At 33.9% G+C, this 19,989-nt stretch overlaps 2 protein-coding genes across 3 annotated transcripts; one reads left to right on the forward strand and one right to left on the reverse strand.

Moving 5' to 3' along the window:
- Positions 1-295: 295 nt before the first annotated feature.
- LOC115968205 (probable serine/threonine-protein kinase PBL17) lies at positions 296-6,256 on the forward strand. Its single transcript, XM_031087519.1, has 6 exons — positions 296-937; positions 1,661-1,971; positions 3,189-3,324; positions 3,656-3,792; positions 4,198-4,321; positions 5,104-6,256. Exons 1-6 carry the CDS (start codon positions 784-786, stop codon positions 5,652-5,654), a joined length of 1,413 nt encoding a protein of 470 aa, XP_030943379.1. The 5' UTR covers positions 296-783; the 3' UTR covers positions 5,655-6,256.
- Positions 6,257-8,366: 2,110 nt separating this feature from the next.
- Positions 8,367-19,201, reverse strand: LOC115968368 (TORTIFOLIA1-like protein 2). Of its 2 annotated transcripts, none has more exons than XM_031087752.1 (8): positions 19,098-19,201; positions 17,264-18,088; positions 16,394-16,588; positions 16,200-16,302; positions 14,409-15,070; positions 13,265-13,975; positions 9,972-10,137; positions 8,367-8,697 (listed from the first exon to the last, which is right to left on the reverse strand). In XM_031087752.1, exons 2-8 carry the CDS (start codon positions 17,912-17,914, stop codon positions 8,684-8,686), a joined length of 2,502 nt encoding a protein of 833 aa, XP_030943612.1. In that variant the 5' UTR covers positions 17,915-18,088; positions 19,098-19,201; the 3' UTR covers positions 8,367-8,683. The 2 variants fall into 2 exon arrangements, with proteins under 2 accessions (XP_030943612.1, XP_030943613.1); XM_031087753.1 differs by lacking the exon at positions 19,098-19,201 and adding an exon at positions 18,791-19,071.
- Positions 19,202-19,989: the final 788 nt, after the last annotated feature.

A 19,989-nucleotide genomic window follows, 5' to 3' on the forward strand; every position in this document is an offset into this window, starting at 1 on the left:
AAAATCACATATCTCAAGTACGTAACGTTTGAAATAGTACTTTATCAAAATCGTTACAACATAATAAAACATGAATGGTGTGAATAAGTCAATGAAACCGTGTTGAGAAACTTTCCAAAAGATAAAGAAATTCAAATTAGTGTAGTCACAAAATTAGATATTAAAAAAAAAAAAACAAAAAAAGGATTATGCCAGTATCTTAAGAGGAAACAAAGCATATAAAAAAAAAAGACAAAAGCAAAAAAACAAAAACAGGAAAACAAAACTCAAATGGGAAATTGAGTAATAAACTCAAACTGAGGCCCAAAGGAAATGCAAACCCATTAGCTTCGGCTGCGAATCGTTTGGCGCTTTCGGCGCCTATTGTAAACCAAACCATTGGAATCGTCCACTCATTCACTCTCTCTCTGTGTCTGTTTTTCTCTCTCTCTCTCTCTCTGTCACGCGCGGACACACACACACATTAGACACGCTTTCTCTCTCTCTCTCTCTCTCTTAGTTGGTTTTTCTTTCGAAGTTTGTGCCTTTCACTTTGAAAAAAAAAATTCTGGGTTTTTGTTTTTTCCGGCAACCCGGGTCAGAATCCAGTGAAATTGGCAGAAATCCCAGCAACCCATTTCGGATTTGGAGCCACTCGGATCAAATCTGGACATTTTTTTGGGAAAAAAAATCCAACATTTACATTTTTTGACGTTGTTTAAGATAAACCCACAAGACAAGTTTTTGAGTTTATGAGTGACCGTGATGAAATAGAAATGGTTTCTGTAGAATTGTAATGGGAAGATGAAATGCAAATCTGGATTGTGCTTGTGGTTGAGACTCATGGGGATTTGTTTTAGTATTGAAGAGCAAGAACAATTACAACACCACCAACAACAACAACATCTATACCAACGGCAACAACAACAACAACTCCAGTTGCTTAATACGAGTCAAGGTAATTTTTTTAAAAAAAAAATTAAATGAGCATTTTTTTTTTTGTTACATTTATGGATATTCTTAAATTTGTTCAATCTACCTTTTCTTTTTAGTGTATTTGTTGATAATGTATTTCCTTTTTCATTTAAAAGGAAATTTAGTTTTCTGGGGATCCATAAATGTTCAATAATTGGTGGTTTTAATATATTAGTAGCCACTTAATAAGACATTATGAGAATTTGCATCTGGTAAGAGAGACTCAAAGTGCTAATAAAAATAAATGGTTGCATTTTTTGGCATACATTTTGTTTTTTGCTTTTTTCATAATAGAAAAATATGTTACATCCATCGACTCTTCCACTCAAAATTTTTTGGCAATGAGATTAAATTAACCTCCAGATTCTTGAGCCGTTATATAGTTCTTGAATATAATTTGGTATGTATAATACTTGGAGAAGTAGATTTGAGGCCTATGCCAGTAATCTTGCATGTTTGTGTTGTTGTCCTCTTCTAATTCTAAACTAATAAGTTATTGCAAACAGCAAGTGAGCATTACATTTTTGTTTTGAACATTCCAAAACATAAATCAACTGAAAGATTTTGTGAAAATTGTTTTCAATTTTTAAATTACGATGTGCTGAATTTATGTCAGAGAAGTTGTTAAAGGCAAGTACACAGTAGTTAACTGATATAATTATTGATGTTTAACTTGATAATATTTCCTTCTTTTGTGAAATTTCAGTTGAAGTAAGACATGAATCGGCTACATGTATTAATTCACAAGAAAAAAATGCAAGTAGCAATTCCTTGGCTCCCAAGAATGTCAATGATCTCCGTGAAAATCCTGTTAATAGTAATGTCGATATCTTTACATATGAGGAAATGAGGTTGGCTACAAAGCGATTCCGGCCAGATTTAATTCTTGGTGAGGGTGGGTTTGGAATTGTATACAAGGGAGTTATTGATGAGAATGTGAGACCCGGTTACACTTCCACCCAAGTTGCCATCAAGGAGCTTAATCGAGAAGGGTTCCAAGGTGACAGGGAATGGCTGGTATTTGACTTTCCTTGTTCTCTCTGTTTATTTATTTGCTTTATCAATATGACGTTTGCATGGAAAAATTGACTTTTGATGAATGAGAAAAGGTAAATTAAATCTGTTTCTGCTGATATAATGAGTATGCAATAATGTGAAAGGATCAAACATCAATCAGCATTATAGAGATTCAGTTTCTTAACTTTTAAAGAAAGCTTTATAAGTTTATAGATCAGGAACACTTGGTTTATTTCTAATTATTAGTTTTTTCACTTAGAAATACAGTTTCACAGCAGATTTTATTATTATTATAAATGACTTTACTACAAAATTTAATAATGCATACAAGCAGTTGCATTTTACTTTATGTTGCTGAAATAGTTGGTCTGTTTTACCGTACAGTTCTCATTTATTTAAGGATGTATCCCTTAGTTCTTTTTCTTTTTTCTTTTTTTCTTTTTAATTTAAATAACTAATGTATCTTTTATTATACAGCTGACCTTATTAACAACCATCTAATCTACTGAAGATGGGTTTTCTAATTTTTGCTCAGATGAGTTATCCATGCTTTAGTAGTTTCTTAAGACAAATCATGCCAAATTGGGGAAAAAAATGTGGTTGGGGGGGGGGGGGGTTGGAATTTAACCGTTAATTAAAGTCAGTATTCCTTTTTCACAAACTTATACTTTTTTTTTTGAAATACTTTGCATTAAATGATGACCCTTAAAAAGTTGGATTTTCTAAATAAGACCAAAAATATAGGATGGAGAGTATTTATCTTAGATTGGTCAGTATGTAGCATATTAGAGAAATCAATGAACTGTCCTGGTTAATGGGCTTGAGAAGTGACTTAGTAAAGAAACGAACCTTCTCACATATAATCTTCACCCTTCATGGCTTAGCTCTTTACACTTACCTCAGGGCTGTTTTGGGCAGGGGGCAGTACTTCAAAATTGTGAAATTAACTTGGTAAGGAAGACCTAAAAAAGGGAGCATTATCTTTCTTCCCGTTGTACTTTCAATGACTATTCCTCTATAAACAATTACTAGTTACGCGTTGTACTTTCAATGACTATTTAGCAGATGTCATTATGTAAAGATCACTTGTTATTGCCATCGGCCATAAACCAAGCTAGTTATTAATAATGCCATTTCATGTTTTGGGTGTGGGGGAGGCACGGGGGGAGGGGTGGTCTTTAATTTCTTGTATTCACCATTCTTTATTTGTTTTGTAGACAGAAGTCAACTATTTAGGACAGCTCCGTCACTCTAATCTTGTGAAGCTTATTGGGTACTGCTGTGAAGAGGAGCACAGACTGTTAGTTTATGAGTACATGGCAAGTGGGAGCCTGGAAAGACATCTTTTTCGCAGTAAGTATCCAGTGGAACTTTTTTTGACTTGATGAAATGAGGTCTCATGTGGTACTAGTTACCCTTAAACATTAACATATTGTTTAAAGTTCTATCATGAGTTCTTCTGTATTACAGTATGAAGTAATGCATGTGATGCTTCACTACACAACTCGACTGGGTATGGAAAGTAGTGGATATTCTCTGACAATCCAAATCTTAAATGTCCGGTTTCTCAAAAAAAAAAATTCTTAAATGTCCTGAATCTCATGATGAAAAAAATGCACACTTTTAAAGAAAATTAAGCCTTTGGCGCTTATTGTTTCTTCATCCTATTTGGTTCTGGTGGTAGGAGTGGGCTCCACATTAACTTGGTCAAGAAGAATGAAGATTGCATTAGATGCTGCAAAGGGACTTGCTTTTCTTCATTGTGCAGAACGACCTGTCATATACCGTGATTTCAAGACATCAAACATCTTGCTGGATGCGGTTAGTTGTCTTTTCTTTGATATATGTATGTTGCTTTTATAATACATACACACACACACACACACACACACACACACATCTTGCTTCAGTTGCCATTTGGAAAAATAAAGAAAACCAGCCTCCCGAGCATGAGTTTGGAAAAAATCCAATATACTTCCTAGCAAAGCTCCAATGCAGGACTTTGCTCTGCCATAGACTAGGAAAGAGAGAAGATCCATTCAGTGAACTTGTGCTCTGTATTGTCATGAAGTTTCATCTTTCTTCTTGTTCTCTTTTGGGAAGATAAAAAACTGGTATCTTTTTTTATCAAACAAACATAAGTGTGCAAGTGCTTAACCAATGAATGCTTTTTCCTAAGGAAGTCTGGTTGTCTTCAACTAAATAAATTAGAAATAAAACATGCAGGATTTTAATGCAAAACTTTCAGACTTTGGCCTTGCAAAGGATGGGCCAATGGGAGACCAAACCCATGTTTCAACACGAGTGATGGGTACTTACGGATATGCTGCTCCTGAGTATGTAATGACCGGTGAGTTCCTTTTATTTTTTTAAGTAGTCAATTATGCAGATTTATTTTATAACATAGTGATTTTGCTTTCTCTTTTCTTTCACTTTTAAGAATATCTCCACCAAACAAAGGAATTTGTTCTGACTTGTAATTATGATCTGGATCTATGACTAACATTTCACCTATAAAAAAAATGACTGTACAACCTTCACTATATTCAATTAACGTTGAAGAACTGCTAAAAGACATTTTCATCACTTCCAAGTAGGAAAAATGGTAACTTAGATTGCTTATTAATGTGAACCTTAACAGTTTTTAATTGATTTGAATCTTCTAAGTTCTTTTGTTACTGAGATGGAAGGAAAGAGGAAGAAATATCTTATTCTTGTTGTCTGTTATGCTCCCTTATAAGTTAAATAGTATTGTTAAAACTGGACAGGATCTGTGACAAGCCAAAGAAATCTGAAAAACAATTCAGATATTTTCTTTTTGGTTTTTTTTTTTTTTTCTTTTGCATATAATACTAAAAATAATAAAAATAAAAATATAAACCTTCTCCAATTTCATTCACACAACCCAACATCAAAATGAAATGAAATAAAATAAAATATTTTCCTACTTTCTCTTCTCTTTTACAATTGTATCCTTTCTTATATATGAAAGTCAATATTTGATCATTTTAAAGCATTCAAATATGGCAGTTCAAGGTATCATTGATGAGTTATTTTTAAATTATAACCCTCAGAGATTGTTATAGAAACTACTATAGTCCATAAACTGAAATTTTAATTAATCTTGACCAGGGCATTTAACAGCTCGAAGTGATGTTTACGGATTTGGTGTGGTACTACTTGAGTTGCTCATTGGAAGGAAAGCATTGGACAAGAGCAGGCCCAGCCGAGAACATAACTTGGTTGAGTGGGCCCGCCCACTCTTGAACAATAATAAGAAGCTTCTGAGGATCCTAGACCCTAGGCTGGAGGGGCAATACTCTAATAGAGCAGCAATGAAGGTGGCCCATTTGGCATACCAGTGCCTTAGCCAAAACCCAAAAGGGAGGCCTCTCATGAGCCAAGTGGTTGATATCCTTGAGACTTTCCAGTCAAAGGCAGAAAACCATGAAGAGGCAATGCTTCAAAGTGGAGGCAGTCTAACCCTTTATGAGGTTCCAAAGGGTACCTCTGTCACTCAGTCACAGAAGAGAGAGCCATTTAGAAGTGAGAGGGCACCCGAGGTGCGGAGTAGCAAACCAGGAAAAGGAAGGAGCAAAAGTGAGCCTTTCAACGATGCTGATGTATATAGTCCTTCTCCAGATTTATTGTCCAGTGAGAAGTCAGCTTCTACCAGACGTTAAAACTGTACCAAATATAGACATGGAAGTTGAACTTGTATAAGATCTGTAAGTGGTGTTTTGAGATAGTAGTTATCCTTCTTCCCTTAGTAGCAAATCCAGCCAAAGTATTAGTACTTTCATTCTCTACTTAAGCTTAGTCTATTTTATGATCTATCAAGGAAAGAGAAAACCCTTTTGAAATTGTAACCTGCTGTGCCGGCTGCTCATCTTTCTATGATCATCCGATAGTAGGTAGTGGGTTTCTCATCTTGACAATCAAGGCAAGGGTGTAAATAAGTCTGTTGTTGTTGTTATTGTTCTTATTTGCTTACAGTAAGTGCGGAAAGGACGTAGAATCCAAGTTCTCCTCCGCTAAAGAACTAGACGGTGCTGTTGCGTCATTAAACTCAGAGATATAAGCCAGTTTATTTATGATCTTGTAATTTTGTAATATTTCTTTCTATGATAGACAACAATTTTGGTTTCAATTGGGAAGAGGACTCGAACAAGTCCTCCTCCATGGAAGAACTGGATTGTGTCACTGAATCATAAGGCTCTTGATAGATGCCAATTTATTTATGATCTTGTAATTTAGTGATATTTATTTCTGGGATAACCTTTAATTTTGGTTCTTGAATTGTCTCATTTGGGCATGAGTTATTGATTGTGTTCATTTATTTCCTAGAGTTTGAAAATGTACCATATTACCCTTCTCTCATGTTTTTTGGAAAAAGTTTGATTCTAAACATGTTTGGAAGCTAAGGATTCAACTTAACACGCATTGCACATTACAAAGACATATCATCTTCCTAGCATGTTGGTGATGAAAAATATTTTATTGCAATCCTCAAAATGAACCCAAAAATATTGCTTGTTTGGCTTGCACTAAAAATATTTATATTTTATGAAGGCATGGTGATGGTAAACACAATGGTGGTATTGATGAAGGTGGTAAGGTGGTGGTGGCAAAGACATTGGTAGTGTAAAGAAGTGGGGAGAAGAAACAGTGGTGGCATCACATGGGAACTAGGGGAGGAGGTGCCAAAAAAAATTTCACTTACCTTTTGTTGACTTTGAAGAAGGTTTCATGTTAACTAAAATTTATAATTATGTTAAATATAAGAAGAAAAAAAAAAACTATTTTTTACCTAAGGGTTACCAAATTGCCCATGACCCATAGATTGGTCCAGTAGCCGCCAGCCCATCGAAATACCTTAATACCACGCACTTAATTATTGGATGGTTAAAATATTTATGATAAATTATGTTTTATATATATATTGCTAGTAGTTTGGTAATTTTGATTTTTAAAAAATATATAAATAAATAAGAGTTGAACAATTTGTTTATTTAAAATTAGAAAAAGAAAAAATTATTTAAAAAGCATATGACTCAATCTAGTAGCCCAACCCGATAAAGATAAAATAGGAATTACCCATAAGCCGGGGTTTTCTCTTTCAGCCTGATCTTTTGAGCAGTCAACAACCTACTCAGCCTAATCCACCAAGCCTATAAGCCAAGTAAAAATGGGGTGGACCGGCCCGCCCAACCCATCAACAAACCTTTCCGAAAAAAAGCATGGAAATCAAGTGATTGGGTGAACTTTAATCCTTACCAATCTACTAGTATCAAATAATTTAAAGCATATAAAATATCAGCAATTAATTTTAACTGCTAATTGAATGTATTATATTGAATTCTGACAAGTAGATAAAGGACAAATCTAATTATTTTATCTTTTTATTTGGGAAAACATAGAGATTCAACCTATTCAAATCATTATTTGCCAATCAACCTATTCAATTAAATTTTTGTTCTTCCTATTAGAAATAAAAATAAATAATTTTTCCAATGGATCCTTCGTTTCTGGTCTTGTCATATAGGCTCAAGTCAAACATCCAATTGCTACAATTTGAATTATCCAAAGAATGCTTTATATCAAAAAGATAGAAAATCAAACATATTTCTCTATTCAATAGAAGCCTAAGGAGATGAATAAAGTCCCAAATAACAAGGGAGGTGTAAAAAGCAGATCCAATTACGCCTATTCCAAATCTTAAATGGAATGCAACAACATAGGCATCCATATGTTTGCAATAAACAAATGTAATTTGCAAAAATCTCATCCATACATGATCATCAGGAGTTTAATATTATTATCATTATTTTATTATGTAGAGGTTATAATTCATAATTAATACAAAACAGAACATAAATACCAAAAAAAATAGATTGGAAGCCATCCAGAATATAATTCATAATTAGTAAAATTAGAAACTTCTTAAGTTAGATTTTAATCATCTAAACAATGTAATACTGCTAGGCAGCGCGTCAGGCTTATGATGTTTAGCACCATTACCTCCTGCGAGAACTTTAGCTTGAAAAGTTTAGCACTGGAGAAATCAAAATATTCTACCATTATATAATAATAATAATAAAAGCTTCACTGTTAGATCAAAAAAAAATTACTAGTATAAAAACACCTAATTTATTACAGAAGAAACTAAATTATTGAATTTACAAAAAAAATAAAAATAAAAAACTAAATTATTGAATAAATTAGATAATTCAATAGTTACAACAGGGAAGACGTCTTTATTTGAAACACGGCACCGGTTAAACTACAAAACTCTTTGCTACATTAGCCATAGTACGTGTAGTCATTTTGTGGAACTGCTCTGAGTTATGGTGACTAATTATCGTTTAGCTTGGGAAAAAAAGAAAAAAAAGTTCTGCTACAAGACGCCCCCAGATGGAATTTAATTTGGTCAAAGAAACACAACATAATAATCAAGCAAAAATCCTCATCACAGGTACATCTCATAGACCGACAGAAAACCAAACACATGGTATACTGATAACAGAAAACAAAGGATTTGGTCATTACAATGGAACTTACGACAATTCAAATATTATTACACTAAACAAGTGATGCCCAACCAGAAAGCACAAGTGAACCGTTGTTGAGATGACCATGCACCTACAAAATCTCATTTGGCTACAATTCTTCAACTTTACAATTACTGCACACAATGAGTTCCTACATGAAATCAGGAACATTTTCCTATGGACACAGAAATCTCATTGTCAGTCGCATCTTCAGAAGAAGAAAACTATTTCCAAATTTGCTATCATTAGAAAACTGAAAGTCTAAGCTACATGTTGGGAGTAAAACATTAGTATTTTGAGAGGAGAAATCACCTAAAAAATAATAATAATTGGAATCTGAGATATCAATCAGAAGCAAACAGCACCACATGGTCTAGTCTCAGCCAGAAAGAAATACATTGCAAATGGAGAATGTTTGAATCACTAGAGATGCAATTACTGGCTTTCTAAATTGTCCAAGGACATAATGCATGAATATATTACATGCCTTCATTCACTGTACAATCTTATCACTACCTTTCCATTTTCAGTATTTAATTGGGAAACAAAGTTAATTAACACATTAAAAGTTTAACTCAGGTATAAAAGAAAGAAAAACAGCAATTATAATTTTTTCTTATGAAGAAATAGTAATTTATTACTCCAAACACAAATGATGTCTAGCAAACCAAAACAGGACAAAAACAATATGTCAAATTCCTGAGATGAACACCACTCTAAGGATCTTTACATTGGGCAAACATCAACTACACAAAGAAATCAAATTTGCTACTAGAGGTAGTTGGCAAACTGAAATGAGCATAAGTCATTCTAACCACAATGTCATTATTTTTTATTAATTTCAAATCAGGAACAGTTAACAAATCACATGAGAATTTAAGTTGGGCCCGATTGGTAATGTTGTTCTAGTAACGTTGTTTAAGTGTTGTGGAAATACATGTTTTGTTGTTTAAACAACAAAAACTGTTGTTTAATCAACACAACCAAGCAGACTCTAAAATTTTCAAATCCATGCAAATGAAATAAATAAGCATTCAACTAGGAATTGACATAGAATGAATTGGTTTTCTGAGGGAGAGAGAAATTAGTCTTCCCACAGTAAGACATCGTCCTCATTTTGACGGTTGGGATCAATACAATCAAGAAATTCAAAATATAGACAATATAATAGAGATATAATTTGTAGCACAGCATGGGAGAAGGAATTCATGTTCAACCTTGGTTTTTAAGTATTACTAATGTCTGACAATTAAGTGATTCAATTGATTGTCAAGCCTTTTAGACTCGACTATATTTTTTCTAGCACAAAAATATTCAAAGAAATTTACATTTCCCGATTCTCTCATAACCTCAACCTGGATTGAACTTAACTCCTAATAACAATTTTGAAAGTGTAAGTTTTAATGCGATATTTGCATAGTATAAGTAGTCAAATGGAGGGTAGCTTACCCCATATATGGTGGAACTTCATTGCTAGTTGAGTAACATATCTTCTCTCTGCAGGATTGGAAAACTCCATGTTCATAGCCTCCTGAATTGCAGACAAGAATTCTTGCCTTGCTTTTGCAGAAATAACAAGGTAATTTGGTCCATGAATAGTGCTTAAGTCCACAACCTAAAATGAGGAAATAAAAAAGGTTAAAAATTTGCTCAGGGACATTAATTACATTCGTACATAAGCAGATATGATAAATGGTCAAAGACAGGAAACTACGCTCTTTAGTTTATTCTCAGTTAGTTGTGAGTTTAAGTAATTGAAAGACACATTCAAAACAGCAATAAGTGACATCAGAATTGAATGAGGGCTCATTTTTGCTGTCTCACTTTGCATGGAGTTTCATTTGTGAGATTACAACTAAATCAGGGTTCAGTACACCCGAATTGCTCTATTAAAATGTGTAACCCGTTTTACTTTAATGAAAACAATGCCATCATAATCTCAACAATCAGGAACAGAATTATTAAAATCAGGAAAGCAAACCATATCACATTATTAAGGACTAGGAACCACAGCATAATAGATGGGTAGTTTAGTTTGGAGCCAAAACTGACCACCTTCCTGCCTCTTGCATAATATCTCTACCTTTTTTGCTCACTCACATCCCCTCCCCATTCCAGCACAGGATTTCAGATTGCAAATTATTGGTCAGAATTTTTATGATCAATTATAAAAATTCTAACCTACACACACACATAAAATTCCCATTCATTGACTATTCTATGTTATGAAAGCTAAACTGGTTGCTTAGGCTGCCAGTGCCACCAAAAGTATATCATGTATAACATGTCATAACTTGTATTATTATATTTTTTGTAAATCATTTCACATGTGCTTAATTAGCCCATTTAAGTTGAATACTTAAATGTTCTCTGACATAAGTAACTGAATATGTAACCAGATTTACCACAAGCATGGCCATCTAAAGATATAGAAGTTATTACGATAATTAATGATTAATTTCATTTTTATAGATTAAAGGAAAACTGAAAACACGCCATTTGATTTTTATATTATCATTCAATATTATGATCATCAATTCTAACTTAAGAGATGCATGCACTTATTATTTACTCTTTATAGAGTGAAATTTTACATTACAAAGAGCAAAAACATGAGAAAGAAAAAGGGATCATTATGAGGTTATCTAAAGCATGAAACACTGAGAACCAACAATATCACAAATATCCAACTAATCATGTGTAGGAAATAGAGTTTTGCAAATGTTATTATTTCAGAATTTTCTCTCTGAACTCTACATCAAATTTACAAAGCACGAAACATTGAGAACCAACAAAATTACAAATATCCAACTAATCATATGTAGGAAGATATAGAAGTTATTACGATAATTAATGATTAATTTCATTTTTATAGATTAAAGGAAAACTGAAAACACGCCATTTGATTTTTATATTATCATTCAATATTATGATCATCAATTCTAACTTAAGAGATGCATGCACTTATTATTTACTCTTTATAGAGTGAAATTTTACATTACAAAGAGCAAAAACATGAGAAAGAAAAAGGGATCATTATGAGGTTATCTAAAGCATGAAACACTGAGAACCAACAATATCACAAATATCCAACTAATCATGTGTAGGAAATAGAGTTTTGCAAATGTTATTATTTCAGAATTTCTCTCTGAACTCTACATCTAATTTACAAAGCACGAAACACTGAGAACCAACAAAATTACAAATATCCAACTAATCATATGTAGGAAATACAGTTTGCAAATGTTATTATTTCGTAATCTTCTCTCTGAACTCTACAACTAATTTACACTGGGCACAAATATGCAGTAATAACGCAAAGTAGTGCCCATAAAGTCAAACATACATATCACGGTAATACAAAGCACAGAGAGAGGTTCAGGGATAAGGGATTAAGGGTTCATTACTTGCATCCTTGTTTTTCTACCAATTATTTGATATATCTAATTATACAAATTATAAGTTCATTAAAATTTCCTAGATTTTCTGCATATGCAATAGTCATGAAAAAAAATTTCTAAGTGTTTCTGCATATGCAATAGTCATGAAAAAAAAAACTCACAGGAATGACAGAATTGAGTCTTCATGTGTGCGTGTGCGACATGCGTGTTTGATGCAGCACTAGTAGTGCAAAGAGTAAAATAATGCGCAAAAAGGGGATGAGTCACAAAACTCTAGGCTTCACCACCTAGAAGTGCTTGGAGTCACCACAGAGTTTTGAGACAAAATCTCACTCAGGATATTCTCTACTCAAATTGCACCCTTTCAAACCATTCCTAAAGCCTCTGTTTACTAGCCTTCAGGGATTACATTAAGACACAATTACATCCCATAAAATTCTCAACAACATTAAAACCCCAATTCAAAAATGAGATCTGGAAGAAAGCATAAAAATAATTAATTCTGAAACAATTTTGGTTGTGCTCCCTGCATCAGTGTGTGTTCATGTGGGTGCGTGTCCAACTGTCTTTGTGGATGAACATACATATGTATGCACAAAAATGTATACAGATCTGTGAGTGTGTATGAGGGGGAGAGGTCGATGAAAAGTTCATAGCAGAAGGTGTTGGCATATCAATGTGACTTTGTTTTTTTGAAAATTACTGAAAAAATATCCTTTCTTCCCTTGGCAGGACAAGTTAAGAGGGTAAGTTACAGTATTTCATTTAACATTTTTACTTCTATTTTCTAATATCTTGCCAAGTTTACATATATATATATATATATAATCATAAACAATTCTATTTACATGTTATAATCCGATTTACACTCTGATAAATCCTAAACAGTTGTAAGTAATGGATTAATCACTTAAGATTAAGCCAATAATAACCAAGTTCCCATTTGATTACCCTAAGTATTTAGATGAACCAAAACACTCACCCTTTACAACAATAGTATGCACTTGCAAGAACACAACCAAGTATTTTATGTTCAATTAAGTACCCTAGGAAGCATTGAGTGTTAGTTTGGATACAAAACGCATTTGCGTTTGTGAATGGGCTGCATTTTTTGTGTGGGTCCCATGCACTGTTCACGAGACCCGCAAGTACGGATTTCAACAAATTTTTCTTTAAAATTGGATCCTACGGCACTATTCACACATTTAAAAATTATTTTGCTACAATGTTTTTAGTTTTCAACAATAAATGGTATCAAAACATACCCTAAATAGCATGGTATAAACATCCAGCACCCACAATCACGGTAACATAGAAAGTAAATGTGTACAAACAACTTGCCTGCTGCAACCAAGGGATTATGGAGTTCATAAATCTTTGCTCTAGGAGATATGATGTCAAAGTACTGAGAATGTCACTAACAGTCTTTGGTGACAAACTTTCCAGAACAGGACCAGTCCTATCAAGTAGCTCAACCAGAACAAGTTCATCATGTGAACAGAGAGCTTCCACATATGCAGAGTCTAGGTCCCCTTCACATAAATAACCTTTCACTCGTTTCCAAAGGTTGTTCTTACTTTCTAAACCATGTTTTCTGACATTAGTACTAGAAGCTGAAGCAAAAATAGCACTAGCATTTCTTGTTTGGCCACAACCAACATTTTGCATTCCCGGACCAGAACCTTTCTGCATGACTTTCCCCGCAGGATTCCTAGTGATCTTCACCTCAGAATTTGTCCAAATATCTGTACCTTGTTTAGCAGAATTGCTTGACCTGCACCTTCCAACTGCATTTTCATCCCAAATATCAGAACTTTTTACAGACAACAATGAAGGCTGTCTATTGCGAATATCAACAGATGGTCGAGGTGTGCACGTAGAGAGTCGCGGAGAATGCACACTTTGGCTCTGCTTCAAGAGTTTGGAGCTTGCTGAATCAGAATATCTCCCCCCGTGTACAATATCTTGAGCTAGCCTGTCAACTACATGTTCTAAACCTACCACCCTTGATTGTATTGTAGTCAAGCTATCCATTATGCCAGTTGTAAACACCTGCAGAAAATTTTAATACATATGACAGTTGCCCATGCTGATGGCAAAGAAGTATCACGACAAAATGGCATGTATGATAGGATAAACATTGCAAATGGAATGTAACAGATCGTGGATGTTCTTGAATGTGAAGAAAGAACAACTAATAGAAAGAGGGATGCAGAAATCATGTACCAGTCGTTACATTTATGCCCTAAGGCAATTTAGAGAGATCAATTAATCTCATAAGCTCATATTAAGCAGAGAAGATCTCATACACGACTCTATAATCTTATATACTCATATTTAGCAGAGAAGATCTTATACATGAGTCTAATTGGGTGCCTTAGGCTGTTTATAAAAAAAATGATTTATGTGTTATATATCTAGGAGCTCTGAACCAACAATTAAGTACAAAATTTATACTACCATCTAAGAATCCTACAGTGTTTACCTGTAAGAGATCCATTAGGTTTGACTGTTTGTTTTCAATCTCCGAAAGTTGCTTTCGAATGCAAACCATTTCATTCGCTAGTTCTGAACAACATCCACGGGTAGTTTGGGTACAAGACTCTGTAACAGTAGAATCAAGACTTCTACGATCCTGCCTCTTTGCCAAGTACATTTGTTCCTCACTACTAACTTCTTCAGCTGCAAACCTCTGAGTTCTTTGGATTGGCTTGAGTAGACCACCTTCCTCAAGGCATTCATGAGAAACTGTCACAAACTTGGTCTCAAAGTTATCAGTAGTAAGATTGGACACAGAAGAACATTCTTGTTTGTCATCCATTGGTACATATTCATACCCAGTATCCTGTGGGCTTGTACCTTCAGCACTCATTCTTTCTAACGTCTTGGTAACAGAACTACCCTCAGATTCTTCATTATGAAATTCTGCTAAAGAAACATTATGGCTTTTTGGAACAGCAATTTCAATTTGCCAATCATCTGCTTTGGAATGTTTAGGGTTTTCCACATAATTTTGACATGTTTTTCTGATAGACAAAGGAGCCCTGCCCTTAGTTGAGCCTGTACCAGTTTTCTTGAGGGTGACATCCTTCCATCCAGACTCGCTGGTACTGGTGAGATCACTGTAGTCACCTCCACAATAATTTTCTGCAGAAATTGTATGATAAAAATGACATTGAAGGGAAGCATAGAAAGAGAGAATGTAAACATATACCCACATCATAGTTCCAAGTTCTATAACTTGCTCTGTTGAACAAATTGGGTAAAAGATTTAATATGACAAAGAAGTTCAAAACAGTATAAAATGACACTTCTCTACTTCCTTCCACTGAACAACTAATACAGGAAAAGATGACACACATAATTAAAAGTTGCACAGGAGCTTATAAACTAAAGTAATCATTGCAAATTGCAATTCCAATTTAACGTAGCCCAATAAATTCCTTACAATTCATAGAATTTTCATGAAAATAAAGAGGAATAGGATATTATCAACCAAGGCAGGTTAACAATAAAAGATGAATAACAAGAATGATCAGACATTATCATATTCCCATCATGACCTTTTCCCCTTTCTACTTTGCTTTACATAAGCACCAGTTCCTTTCCTTCTAACTTTCTGTCTTTCTATAAACTTATGTAATCTGGAATAACAGGTCAATTAACAATCCATGTTAGATTATGAGTGTAGCAACTCTTGCATATGGGTAATTGAACCCAAGCTCAGAAAAAGGTCAATTAAGTACACTTGTGTACTGGGTGGTGTTCCTTCTTTTCACTAAATTACCTTGCTTCTCGAAAAAATTATATATCAACAGACCAAATGATATACACTATAGCCAACAATTATCTGAGCCGAGGTTTAATTTCCCAGATGCCTGAATCCAATACCAATGATCACAAGAACATATTTTAGATTAAGCATAGCATACAGAAATTAACCCTATTTCAAAAGTTCCACTTCATGAATTACTGCCTTAAAGTAACTAAACTCAGTGTTCCACATTCCCTATATGATCATATTCTACTTGGAGTACTTAAAACTATTTCTACAGCTACACTGTAGTCCATGCAGCACTAAAATATCCATGACCCCATAAAGATGCTTTTAATTTCTGATTCCTCTTTGACAGATTTGCAAGGCTTACAAAGCAACATGAACAAATTTAAAAAAGCTACAAGAAAAACAATGCAACTAACCAGAGCATATAATCAACATTAAACATAAGACCTATCTAAACAAATATGTCATATCAATGGACATCAGCCACTAAACCTTTTATAGAAGATCCAGCTTCTGAAGGTTCAGGAGTATCAGGCCCTGGAAGACTTCTCCAGTACTGTAGGGCCTGCAGTACTGCATCCCTAACTGGTTTAACCTATAAGAAGCACAGGAAGTATCTATAGGGTCCACTTTAATCAATTGGAAGACAAGAAACTTCTCTGAATGTAGATATTTATTAAACTAACCTTATCAAAACGACAAGATTCAAGAGAGCGGATGGAGGAAGTCCTAAAGGATCCCAAGAAGGATCCACCAGTTGCAGCAATGTCCCCTAATGCCACAGAAGCAGCTTTGCGTGTCGTCCAGTCACTGTTTTTCAGAGCTTCTCGGATTCCAGCCATTGCACCAGATAGAATATTTTGTGTGGGAGCACCCCCGACCTGAAGTAGAGATTGAAAAGCTCCATGTTTTTTAAATTGAGAGTTCACAGAAAAAATAAAGATATATGTACAATCAAACCGAATGTTAAAAAGAAATCACTTAATGGAAGTAGAGAAATAAGAGAAAATATAGGAGGTATCCAAAATAGGCTGATTGGCAGCTTGATAGCCTATGCCAAATGGTATTTTAAATGATGATCACACTGTTTTTCATAATTAGAACAAAGAACAAACATTCTTCTTGTGCTTCCTCTTTTATAGTTAAGATAACAAAGCACTAAAAAACAGGATTTCCTTCTTTAAAAGGAATAGGTACAGACACTGTGGATGGCCTTTTGGAAAGACATAGGTTCACAACTATCAATATTGAAACTGGAAATTTTTGTCCCTTTAAGAACAAATGTCACTTAATTTATCAAAAAAGAAAAAGAATATAAATAATTAAAACAATAGTTATTTAATTTCAAATATATCCCTTCTTAGACCAATTACACTAAAAAACTTACGTAAATAGAACAAATGCCTTAAAAAATGTTGACACACTATTTTATTGATTTTATGGCCTTAGGTTAAGAAATAAACTAAATTTTGAACTCATTATACCAAATCATAATTCATAAGAAAAAATCAAAGACAATTTAGCAAATCAACTTCTGTGCTACAGTTTAAACTGACCTGAATAATACTTCTATTCAACTCAATCACCGCTGGTTTTGCCATAAAATGTGGATTCTTGAGCAACTTTGTGGTCCGAGCCAACATCTTCTGCAAGATTGAAATTGGAGGATCATGACTGTTGTCAATGACCCTAGCCAAGCACAATGCCGAACCCAACTGCACCTGCCTATTTTGTTCACCCAAAGCTTCAAAAAGCGGCTTCACTAACACAACAAAGACACCATCGGTCTCACCCCTACGATTACTCAATTTCGAAGCCAAAACACCAACTGTTTCCACACATGCGTCCCTCACTATAGAATCTGGGTCCTTGAGCCGCTTAACAATGCTAGCAACCATCTTGGCAAGATGCGGTCCAACAAGACCCTCATGAAATCTCGCTAATGTACCCATCAATCGAATACACTCCTTTCTCACAGCACTCTTTTGTTCTGAATCAGTATCCAATATACACGACAAAAACGGGGCAATCCCATCTGGGGTTAAACATTCAGCAGTTTTCTCAAGCTCATCAACACCAATCTGGTATGTGTCTCTATCCGCAAGCTTGTTCAGCGCGATAACCACTTTATGTTTTAGCTCAAAAATCACCTGCTGTGCGTTCACCCTAGTGGTTCCTCGCGCTTTCATATGTGCATGTGTCTTCATCTTGATATGTAAATCAAGACCAAAGTTCTAAACATGCACAGATTGCACCTTTCAAAGTTTACATTGTTGATGGGTTAAAACATTGGTGAAAGCTCTACTTTTACCATCAAAGCTTGAAACTAATAAAAATATGGATAAGATGGCAAACATTTTGCTCTTCAATTAAATCAAACCCTACAATGAGACAGAAAATAAAGTCAGAGAAAAGAAAACTAGAAATTATGCATTCACATCAACACTCAGTTTGATATGTAAATTTCGCCTTTCAAAGTTAACATTTTTTTCAGTGAAAGCTCAACTTAAGCCATGAATGCTTGAAACTAATAACAATATGGATAATATGGCAAACATTTTAATCTTCAAATAAATCAAACCATACAATGGCTCAGTGAAAAATGTCTAGAACTTACAAATTCACATTTCACTCTCCAAAGACAATAATTATTTGAGAAAGCAATTTGAGGCTAAAAAGTTAAAACTTTTGGAAGTTAACACAATCATAATAAATAATAAATAAAAAACAAAAAAAAAAATGCATGGGATTTAAAGATTTTCCCATTCTTCTTCTCTTCTTTACTTTTCCTATCCTCAAAATTCTTAGCAACCAAACAGAAACGAAACAAAAATGCAAGGAAAAGAAACATGCGTGCACTGTAGCAATACATGCTTACAAGTTTTATCATAATGTTTAAGAAAGGAAAAACCAAAACAAAATTAAAAAGAAACCCTCAATCCTGTGTTTGGCTCCTGAGAAAATGTATGGCAAAAAGAAACACAAATTACACATTCACATTAACTGTTCGTTTGGTTAGTGAGAAAAATTAAGCCAAAGATAGTAGTAGTTTAATCTCAGAAAAAAGAAACCACAAAACTTACTTTTAGAATTATTATAACTAGCCAAAATCATCAGGACATAGAAGACTTAGAAGTTATGAATTTTCCCATTCTTTTTCTCTCTTTCTTTCCTTCCTTTTTTTTTTCTTTTTTACTTAATTTTTCTCAGCAACCAAACAAAACTTAAACAAAAAATCAAAAAGAAAAACCCTAGAGATCTAACAACGACGAAAACCAAAGACTCCAAGAGTTTCACTCAATAATACGTTTTGTGATGAGTTTTAGCGGCAACCAAACAGAGCCTTAATCCACATTTTTGAAAGAAGAAGAAGAAGAAGTAGAAACTTACTAAGTAGTACAAAGGAGTGGAGCTGAGGGAAAATGAAATGAGATAGCAACAATTTTAGAAACTACTAAAGTGTAATGTTTTTAAATTTTTGAAAGCTAAAAAACAAATAAAATTCAAATTTTATTTTTATTTTTATTTTTAATTAATAAAGAAATTAAAAAAGGGGGCACGAATTTCTCTGTATATCTCTCTCTCTCTCTCGCTTCGAGACAATCTTTTATGCGCTTTCAATTTCAAAGTTTAAATTCTCACACACAAAGAAAGAGAGAGAGAGAGATTGGAAGCTTGAAATTTCGCGCTTTCCTATAGGTTTCGAATTTGAGAGAGCGTTTAGGTGAGGTGTGGGGCCCACTTTTAGGGTTTTAAACCATTACATGTCCGCCACGTGCTGCTTCCTCTTAGCGTAGATTCCATTTTACGGTTCATCACCCCCCACCCCACCCAACCCCCCCCCCCCAACCCCAATTTTTTTTTTTAAATCAAACTTTAATTTTTTTGGGTAGAAAAGTTCAAGATCCTTTTCGATAAAAATTAATAAATAAATAAATAATAATAAAATATTTGATCCCCTTCAAAAAAAATATGTGAAACAAGTGTTTTGTAACTTAATTAAGTAATTTTTTTTTTTTTAGGGAAGTCACTTAAGGTTCAAATTTTTCTATCCAATTATCAAATTATAAACAATATTAAAAAGAAATTTGAATATAACCAATTTAATAATCATGTCAAAACCATTAATTCTAACACAGCATGTTTATTGAATGAATTGATAAATTATGGTTACGTTTAGGATAGCTTATATTGGGCCGTTTCTTTTATTATATAGTTTATTTTGTTACTATTTATAGATTTTAATGCATTTTTTGGTATTATTTATGAGTTATATTATACT

This window comes from Quercus lobata, chromosome 11 (assembly GCF_001633185.2).
Source record: "Quercus lobata isolate SW786 chromosome 11, ValleyOak3.0 Primary Assembly, whole genome shotgun sequence".
NCBI classification, from domain to species: Eukaryota; Viridiplantae; Streptophyta; class Magnoliopsida; order Fagales; family Fagaceae; genus Quercus; species Quercus lobata.